General features: G+C 40.9%; 1 protein-coding gene and 1 long non-coding RNA gene across 2 annotated transcripts; one reads left to right on the plus strand and one right to left on the minus strand.

Annotated features, from left to right (window-relative positions):
- Positions 1 to 3,218: 3,218 nt before the first annotated feature.
- LOC115726594 (pentatricopeptide repeat-containing protein At1g02150) lies at positions 3,219 to 7,743 on the minus strand. Its single transcript, XM_030656544.2, has 2 exons — positions 7,227 to 7,743; positions 3,219 to 4,983 (listed from the first exon to the last, which is right to left on the minus strand). Exons 1-2 carry the CDS (start codon positions 7,590 to 7,592, stop codon positions 3,763 to 3,765), a joined length of 1,587 nt encoding a protein of 528 aa, XP_030512404.1. The 5' UTR covers positions 7,593 to 7,743; the 3' UTR covers positions 3,219 to 3,762.
- Positions 5,835 to 9,885, plus strand: LOC125316603. Its single transcript, XR_007199735.1, has 3 exons — positions 5,835 to 6,160; positions 9,721 to 9,725; positions 9,875 to 9,885. It is a non-coding gene; the product is annotated as an uncharacterized LOC125316603 (long non-coding RNA).
- Positions 9,886 to 10,120: the final 235 nt, after the last annotated feature.

The raw sequence follows: 10,120 nt of genomic DNA on the forward strand, positions 1-10,120 counted from the left end.
AATATATAATTTTATTTCAATTTTGACGAAAATAAATTTTTGAAAAAAATGCTAGAACGTGATTCGAGATCAAGAATGCATTAGCTCTGATACCACATGTTGGCTGTGATTAATACTATTATGCAGCTACCCAAGATAATCACATTTAAATACACGAATCACGGATATAGAAGATAGTAAAATTAACGCACCTTGTTTTGGATCCATTGTTCTTAATGCGGAATTTGCGACGATCCGTTGCGAAAGAGCTTCTCCTCTATGAACCCCTTTTATCATTAGCTTCAATGAGACGGCCCGTCACGTATCGCTCCCGAGAACCCTTTATGTGAGGTTATGTGGATATTATGGTTTAGAGGAGGGAATTGAGCTCTATTTGTAGAGATTGAAAACTTATCCCCTCATTAGAGATAAGACTTATCTCAACCCATACTATCCATGCCCATATCTCACTAAAATTAGGAAATCTTTTATCTATATTTATTAGACCAATTAATATTTACAATAACAATTAATAAAGCCCACATTAAATATTAAAAATACATTCTAACATAAAAAACGTCTCTCCGTCTTTGCATGTAATAAGTTGATGGACGTGGACCAAATCCAAATTGGATCATGAAGAACGGCTGCTGAACAGACCATGTCACAGCTTTACACATCTGATATGTACATTTGCTTTCCTTGTTAAGCTCGAAGTGTACGTATATAGAGAGAGAGAGATAGAATGAAGAGAATCGAAGCCCATTCACAGAGCCACGAAACCGGTGGGCGGTGAAGGAGACGAAGGCCTTCGTCACCGGAAAATTTTCCACATAACATGACAACGTAGATGGTAAGTCAAAACACAATCCAACGTTGGCTACGACTGTCAGTCTGGTGTTCTAAATCCCATATATTTGATCCGAGAGAAACATGTTGCATTTGCTGGTCGTGATGTTGTTCGGCCCACGAAAAAGAAATTATGTTTACACTACAGCGAAAGACAAAAATAAACTTTTGTCCATTGTTATGCCTATTGCCCAATGTTTTGCGTATATAGAAGCTTTCATGGACTCGGCATCGTAATAGCTCTTGCTCTAGCTCAATATACTTTGATGAAAGTGGCTAGCCCCTCGGAAGACAGCATCAAACCTAGAAGGAGCTCGTTCAACTATATCCGACAGGACCCAGACTAGACCGACATCCGCAACATGCTCTTGTACGTGACCACCCTGATCGCTGCAGTCACCTTCCAGACCATGGTCAACCCGCTGGTTGTGGTGTGGCAAGACAACCGGGGTCACAATGCAATCTACTCTACCCGGGTGGTGCTCTTTCACTCAACTTATTGGTTTTCAACACATTCACTCTTGATAAAACAGACTGCCAATCCTTTCCACAAGCGATGTGGGATAAGTCTAATAGCTCTTTCCACCTCTGTCCTCTTGATCATGTTACTCACCTACTGATGCCCTTTCTATCTGGAGACCATGGCAGCAACGGTCTCGATGATGGTGACATGCGTCTCGGCCTCGTTCGCCAATGTGCCCAACAAGAGGGTCAAGCTCCGCTACATCACGCTCACCGCTTTTGTGCCATCTGTCATCAGGGTCGTCATCTATGCTTACCGCTAGTATGCAGGAACATATTGGTGTATCCATTGTTAATTAAGAACTTCTAGATAATCAATGGGCACCTTGGTTAGCTCAAGAAAACATTAAGTCCCAGCACATGTTTGTGTTGTAGGTGCGTACAAATGCGTTTGCAAGAGAACAAGTACCAGGATACATGGGCATCATTTATAATACAAAAGGTGATTTATTTCCAATAAGGAATATAACCCCGGTCCGCAGTTCTAAGTAGAGGTGGCAAAGTTGCGGTTCGGATGGTTCCGGTTCTGTTTCTTTTGATTTCAGAATCTCAGACGCACTTTAGCTGGGTTCAGAACATCTTGGTTTCAATTTTTGAGTTGTCTAATTTTCAAATGCAGGTCTGATCAGCTCAGGTCTTTGTGAGTTTCAGTTTCCTTGAGCTTCAAATAGTTCGGTACAAGGGTGGGTTGGATCATTTTCATTTGGTTAGATTTGATATATTTTCAGATTTACCACATTTCGGCTTATGAAATTGCAATTAGAAGTCGGGTTGCGATGGATCATCCAGACATTGGTTCATTTCAAGTTCTTTATTTTTCGAATGCAAATTCAGATTGTTTCCGATCTTCACTAATTTTAGACTCTCGAATTTCACATAAATCTGTTTGATTATGTGTCTATTTTGCTTTTTGCTTTGGTTTTTTTGATGTCGCTTCCAATTGTTTCAGTTCATTATCGGACATATATAAATTTGAACTAGTGGTAGACGAACTAATTTTGAGTGAACTATATCTTTCCTAGAGTAATCTCAAATGTGAAACCCGGGCATTCTTGGATTTGGATTACCTAGAATTTAATCATGCATTGCTTCGGGTTCGTTTAAGATTAAGTTTCCTTCTGTTCCGGGTCAGGTTCGGGTGGCTGGATGATTCGGGTACTTTCGATTATTTTGAATATGAATCGAATCAGGTACAGGTTGGATTGGGCCGGTCTTCAGACGGGGTAGGGGCGGGTTTTGTGGATCGAATCCTAAGGCTTGAATCCCCTTTTTCATTGTGCTATAGAAACTCAACAAATGGGGTGCAGATTCCTAAAATGGAATTAAGGGAATCACGACATTTGCCGAAGAAATCAAAAACAAAAACAAAACAAAAACATGCAAGACTGTGGAGGCAAATTTCTAGCTGTTGACAACATTTAGTGAAGTGAAATTGAATTTCGAAAGATATTATAGCTGAAAGATCTAAAAGCGCAATCAAATGAAAAGATTGATTACGATTGTGCAAGGTCATACTTCCTTCATCCGTTTCCTCACGACAGCCTTCTGAGTTAGTTAAACTACAAACACCGAAATCACCCTCATTCACATTTAGTTGAACTCTCATATAGATGATGTTCATCTTTAAAACCCATCAATCGAAGTCCCGGAACGGAGTGAACACCGCCCGATTTTTACAGGCAAAAAGCCAGACTAAGGTCAAGAACCCCCAAGGGTACCAATGAGGTAGACTAATTTTGCATGTCAAAACTCACTCTTAAGGGGAGTCAGGAGTGCAGAGAGGGTGGCTTTAAATGAAAAAACTTTCAATAGTTAAAACTTTTACCAAATACATTGAGACCGCCAAACAACCCGTTCAGCAAGAGAAGAATCAAGAAAAAAACCATGCAGAATACGAATTTCCACACATACACATCTGTGTCTGTATTCTCATGTACTCCTCAAAATGAAAGAGTAACAGCAAATTTACCTTCTTTGCTCATAAACCAGTTGACTGCTAGAGTGAACAGCTCATGGATGGAATGCGACCGCCGAAGTAACTTCACAGGGCAGGAAAGAAGAATGAAATTCAAATATTTCTCCCATTCACAGAAACTGAGAGCTCCGTGATGCCGAAATAGCTTTTAGCAGATGTCGATTAACAATGGTGTAGAGTTACGAAATAAATCAGATAAAGAAGCTGGATCTGTCTCATGAGTGATTCCCACGTCCATAAGTCCATCTTCGCGGCAAGAGGCATATCAAGCTCCATATTCTGGGACAGCAAACAGAACGTCTGATTATTCTGTCACAATATCTACAATGCTCGAATCTGGGGCTTCAGAACTTGGATTTCCACGCCCTGTGCATTGTAATTTTCACCGTCAACTCCAAGTAGATGACAGATTTTCAAAATAGCAGACCCCAAGCGCATCACATGCTACCCTGCAGTTGGTCGAGAAGCACCTCAGATCCATCACCCTCATCCTGGGATCCAGCTTCATCTTTCAGCTGTCCATTAGATAAGCCAACGAAGGATGCATAAGTTTTATCTTCAAGAAATCCCGACTGCCTCAACAACCCTACTAAAGCCTCTTTGGTTTCCAAATTACCTTCTTCCTTGCAAAGGTCGAAGAAATAAGACACAGTCACTGGCTTAGGCCTCCAACTTTTCGACCCATCAACTAAAAATGCCTCCTTAAAGCAAGAAAAAGCCTCGGAAATCCTTCTTTCCCCAGTATGACCTTCTGCGAGAATCTCCCATGTACTTGAATTCGGCTTTCCTCCCAATTCGACCATTTGATCAAGAATGCCCTCGGCTTTGTCAAATTTTCTTTCTTTAACATAAAAGCTCATGAGAAGGTTTCCTATCCTAGGGTCAAAAGATGTCCTCACCAAAAGCCATTCCTCGTACATCTTTTCTGCCCCCTCGATATCACCGATCCGGACAAGAGACGATATCATGGCATGATATCCAAGGTTTGGGATAGTGGGAAAAACTGATTTGTAAGTGTTCCATACCCTATATGTTTCCTCCTTATTACCAACAGTACCATACAGGCTAATCAGATAATGGTAAGGAATCCGATCTCGGCCAGTGATTCGACTCTCCACCTTTTTCAAGCAATCCTCAGCCTTTTCCAGCTGTCCCATCTTTATATACATTGTTGCCATTGTGCTAAATGTTGTCCAGTTGGGGTTGATCATGCTGTCGCGTTTCATCTGATCAAAAACTTGCTCCATTCCTTCCACAGATCCCTGGGACCCTCGAGATGATAACCAAATATTGTACGAGTACATATCAAGTTGTATATTCTTCTCCATCATTTCTGACACTAGAGCATCAACTTTTCCATAATCTTTAAGATTCATGTAGAGGGTCATCATCACATTGAATGGGAGAGCATGCATGGCATGGCCTTTCTCTCTCATTGTGTCAATCAAGGATTCTGCCTTCTCTTTCATCTTGGCACGCACATAGGCATTGAGAAGAGCCCCATATATCCTTCTGTCCTTCAAAGTATCCGGTAGCTTCAAGAAGAAATCTTCAGCATCAGAAATGCCATGCACTTTGGCGATCAGATCCAATTGAATGGCAGCATCACTGGCAGCTAATCTGAACCTCTCTCCTCTATTGTTCATCCAATCATACACCTGGAGAATAAATAAGAATTTCATGGCCTGTACTAAAGCTAGTGAAAGAAACACATGTCAAATGATGGCTGCCGAAATCTACAACTATATGCAGGATTCCTGAAAATTTTCACATAAAAACTACATATAACCCCAACAGAAACAATTAACAGCAGGGATGCAACAAAAAACATGAACAGATATTCCATTTCACTTGCACGTGACTGAGTGTCGGAGTTGTCTTTCCTATTGACCAAAGATTTCGAAAACCTTGGGCTTCCGCCAATAAGCGATTTTCATGAATAGCTAAATGTCGAAGTACGCACTGAGCAGTCCATCCATGCTAATTGACACAAATATGTGATGAAACTTCAGACATATCCAAACCAACAGGAATGTACATCCAAAGCATGGTAGCAGAAGTCCAAAAGACGAAGTAAAAATATCACTTGACAGTCCACATTGCAAAATGAACAACAAACATCCTAAGGCAGGAACACTAGAATAAAACTTGTACAAGGAACTGGAAAGCCCACAGGTTTCCATGCAATTAAATTTGACCTAAGTAATAAAATGTTTACATACTCGTGAAATGAATGCTTGATGTGAAATGATCATAAAGTGCAGACAACCACAGGCAAAGACATTAAATGTCGGTTTAAGCATAACTGCAAGTTTAATTGTCAACATCCTAAATCACATAACTACTATATTCGAGATAAACCATTTCTGCTGAGAGAACATCTTCTGCCAAAGCCAAAGGGAGATCTGAGAGCTCTTATTCCATTGTATCGTACAGAGACTCCTCTGCAGAAATTCTACTGACTAAGAGGGAGTTATTTCAGCTGGTGCTCAGCTCGCCTTACTTTGAAAAGGATTCAAATATACTACTTTGTTGATGCAACATGATCAAACCATCTTATTTGGACTTGCAAAACAATATGAATAAACAATGAGCTGCACAAATTATCCTCTATTACGCATTTCCAATTGATTCCTTGCTATTTTCCAATAAAAATGCTCTTTAAGTCTATCACTTGCTAACGACCAAAAAGAGACTCCATTAGCTGCTAACATGACACCAGCAACCGCGGAAATTTTGCAGTATTGAAGATATTAACATTGGACAAAGTCAATATCTATCGAAAGATTCAATTTGTGATAAATTATCTTCTCCCCATTTCAAATGATACTTCTGGTTCTCTTTCGTTCACATTTTTTTTCCACCAAGAATGTTTTATAAAACTGAATCGATCTACCATTTCTTGAAATCTCTCTCCTTCACCTATTTTGCCCTTTTTCGGAAAATCATTCTTTAAGAACGTGACATCTCGTGATTCAAATTTAGTCACATTTCCACCTTCTTGCTCGCTATAAACACATACCCTTTCGAGTTCTCCGAATACCTTATGAAGATACTCCTTTTGCCTCTTGGACCTAATTTTCCATATTGATGAGAGGACTCATGAGTATAGACAGCACATCCCCAAGGCTTAAGAAAACTCAAATCGGGTATTCGACTTGTCCGAAAATTGGCCCGAAGGACTGAATATTTTCCTCACAACACCCTCTCTAACTATTTGCAATCATCATTAAAAGCTCATGACCATCCCATGGACATTTATAGAAAAGACAATTGGAGATGGTGATGAAGGTTTTATATAAAGACCAGTAAGGTGTATAAGATATTAAACCATCTACAAGTTGGCTAACAAACAGAATCAACTAGCCAAAGAATATTCTCAAGGATGCCGAAGAATGTGCCAATGCTACAAAAGCCCTGTGCAATCGATATCATAGAACAGAGTACTCAACCAAGAATAAGAACCACAATCAGGAAACCTTTCCCCAAGCAAAATGAGCAGTCAGCCTGCTTGTCTTTGGCTAGTTTCAATTTTGCAACCTTGAACCCCAACCAAGTCCTAATCTCCCATCTTGCGAATCACCTTACCCATGGCCGTGTCAAGTGGATCTCAGTTAATTTATTCAAATTTCCACCACTGTCTCAAGCAATATTCATTCTTGGCAGAAACAAGAAAAGAAGAATGAACAACCTCACAAAGGCCCAAAGCTTAAAAACAGGGTCGCAATTTCAGCAAGAGCAGAACCAACTCCTGAAGGAACATTTAAACCCAATCACTCAACCCAACAGGGCGCGATATGTTATGCACAAAAGCACATATCTCAAGAACGGAACTCTAACCACTGATAAAATCGGAATACTCATCAAACCATGCAACTCGACTCATCTCGTCTCTTCTTACCTCGAGAGCTGGCTTGTACCGCTTGTACTTCCTCAGCTCCTTGACCACCCGACAAAGCTCCCACTTGGTCAGCTTCTTGCCCTCGTCCTCGCACTGGTTCAGTACGGTGGCCGCCCCGAGCTCGGGGCTCTCCATGAGCGATATCCTCTTGAACACGGCGTTCCACTTCACCATCGGCCTCCGCTCGTAGTCCACGGTGTTGTAGCTGTGGACCTGCGACACCGAGCACGATATCGCCGGCGGCTTGAAGGGGTTCGAGCTCCGGCGGAGGATGATTTGGGAGATCTTCGATTGCAGAGGGTGGGGGCACGACAGAGAGGGAGAGATCGAAGGGGCGCGGTTGCGGAGAGAAGGTTGGAGCAGCATCTTCGTTGATGGGTACAGGGCTTTCCCGGTTCTTTTGCAAGGTGGTGAAGTGGGTGGAATGAAGAGGGGACTGTCAGGGAGAGAGCTCAGGGTTTAGAGAATGGCGCTTCTTTGCGGCTGAAGATAAGCCTGGGACTCCGAATTTAGCCGAAGAAGAAAGAGTGGAGTGCAGTGTCAGTCCATTGACCCGGTTCGGCTCAAATGAAAGTAAATGGTGAACCGGAACGTTTCTTTCCTTCTGTTTTCGTTTCTCTCTTCTTCTTTACTTTTCCAAAACTTTGGCCAGAACTTTTTTATTGCAAACTTCTCTTTAAGATAACATGAACTCCAATCATTTGGACAGACTATAGGCTGTCCTTAAACTAGACGTATTGGACAGACGTCCTGTCGAGTTTAAGTACGTAAAAAATGGGATCAAATCAAATTGACCTGCTATACAATTTACGATCCATAACTGATCTCACCTAATCCTCACTCACACCCAATCCGATTTGGGCTTCAATTCTTTGTAATTTTCTCCTTAAATATGAAAAATAGCATACTGAAAAAAAAAAAATCAATTAAAAACAAATTAAACATTAAAAAATGAATATGGCAAGCCTTTAAATTATATGAAAAATAAACTCTCAAGTTAAATGTACTTGTGCGATATGAATCTTCATTTCTCAATAGGCATACTTCAACCACGAAGTTGCCGTTTGTTAACGAAATGACCAACACACATCACCAAATGATTGACAATATCATATATATTGGACGAAAGCAAACCTTTCATTGATATAACCTCGAGGGGGGAAGCCCAAAAGATGGGCCTCATAACAAAGGATCTCGGAGAGCGCGGGGTGGATTGGATACCCAATTATGAGGTAATTCATTTTCCCTTTGCATCTTGGCTATCAATCTGCCACCATACTAGACTCTCTAGGGCAACAGAGCGCTTGGGCTTTAGGGAAATCAAAAGGCAAGCCTTTACGGGCATATCTTGGGCCATGGGCCTCCCATAATTCGAATCCTGGGTTGGATATAGCCTAGACTAGGAAGAAAAAAAAAAAAAAAAAAAACGCAAGTGTTTACAAGAAGATACTAGGCCATGGGCCTCCCACTAGTCGAATCCTGGGTTGGATATAGCCTAGACTAGGAAGAAAAAAAAAAAAAACAAGTGTTTACAAGAAGATACTAGGCCATGGGCCACCCATAATTCGGATCTTGGGTTGGCTACGGCCTCGACTAGGAAGAAACGATCTGAGTAACAGGTCAAGTTATTGTTTGAGGGATTAAAACAAAGTTCTCGAGTAGATCGATGTTTCTTCTAAGGAGAGAGAACGCAATTGAGAGCTTCTTCCAAGGCCAAAGCTTCTACCATCAGAGCCGATGATGTTGCAACCTTTTTTGTTCTTACGTCCCGCAAAACACCCGTCGAGTCTCGGAAGACCTATGCCATTGCTCCTTCCATCGCTGCTGGTGTGAAAGTACCATCACCATGGACGACAAATTTTTGGTGTTTAGCCCCTCTTGAATTGATACTTATAAATCAAATTGAATAGGGAAGTCAATTAAGTATTTCTCAAGGATAAGAATAATATCTTTTTTAAGATAGGATAAGAATAATGTCTCTTTCGTTAGTAAAGTCAAAGAAAATATTAATGTGACATCCACGATTTTATCGATTAATAAATCATATATAAATTGTATTTCTGATTAACCATGATTAAGAACATGTTATAAGATGAGTAAGGATGATACGGATCGAGCCGAGGATCATCGGGCGGCCTAGCATGACGAAGCCGGGGCACACGCCCGGTTGGTGGTGACCATGCATAGCCGACGTGATGGCGGATTGTTTTGTTGGGACAACCGACGCCCGTGCACTTACTTAGCCGGTGTCAACTGCCCGGTTGCGTCACTGAGGGCCCGTCTCCATTGTGATACTTCGTAATCAAAAGTCATCGGTTAAAAAGTAAGTCAATATATAAGTCAATGTTTAAGTCAATGCAAAGTCAATTAGATAAGGGTAAAATTAGTGTCATTTTCAAGCATTAAATGTTAGGATAAGATGAATGTCATTTTCAAGTATTAAATGTAGAGATAAGGATCAAAATTAACCATGAAAGTGGACCAATCAAATAAGGATAAGTGGCTACTCTAAGACCTAAGATAACTAGCTTAAACAAGTGGACTAATGGGAAGTAAGCTCATTAATGAAACTTGAAAAAGAAGTTAGGAAAAGTCAATATGAATTAAATACATTTCACATTATCAAACTTAGGGAGCAAGCTAGAAAGTCACTATAAATAGGGGTGAGGTCTCTTCAAAATTTCCATAACCAACCATTCACACTTTTTTTTCTCTCCCCCTAGCTTACGCCCTCTCCCTCTCTCACGCCACTCCCTCACGTCCATCTCCTCATTCCTCAAGTGTTCCCTCTTGCTTGGTTATGATCTTGCTTGCCCTTATATGTTAGTTGGTAGTTTTCACATCAAAAAGGTATGGGCATTACTAGTTTTGATATAGGGATGTTAGTTTAATGC

Source organism: Rhodamnia argentea, chromosome 9 (assembly GCF_020921035.1).
Source record: "Rhodamnia argentea isolate NSW1041297 chromosome 9, ASM2092103v1, whole genome shotgun sequence".
Lineage (NCBI taxonomy): Eukaryota > Viridiplantae > Streptophyta > Magnoliopsida > Myrtales > Myrtaceae > Rhodamnia > Rhodamnia argentea.

Excerpts from the sequence above, each read along its gene's own strand:
- LOC115726594 (XM_030656544.2), bottom strand. The coding sequence starts at position 7,592 with ATGCTGCTCCAACCTTCTCTCCGCAACCGCGCCCCTTCGATCTCTCCC. Across the intron at positions 4,984-7,226 it reads GGTACAAGCCAGCTCTCGAG|GTGTATGATTGGATGAACAA; the intron begins GTAAGAAGAGAC and ends TTTATTCTCCAG.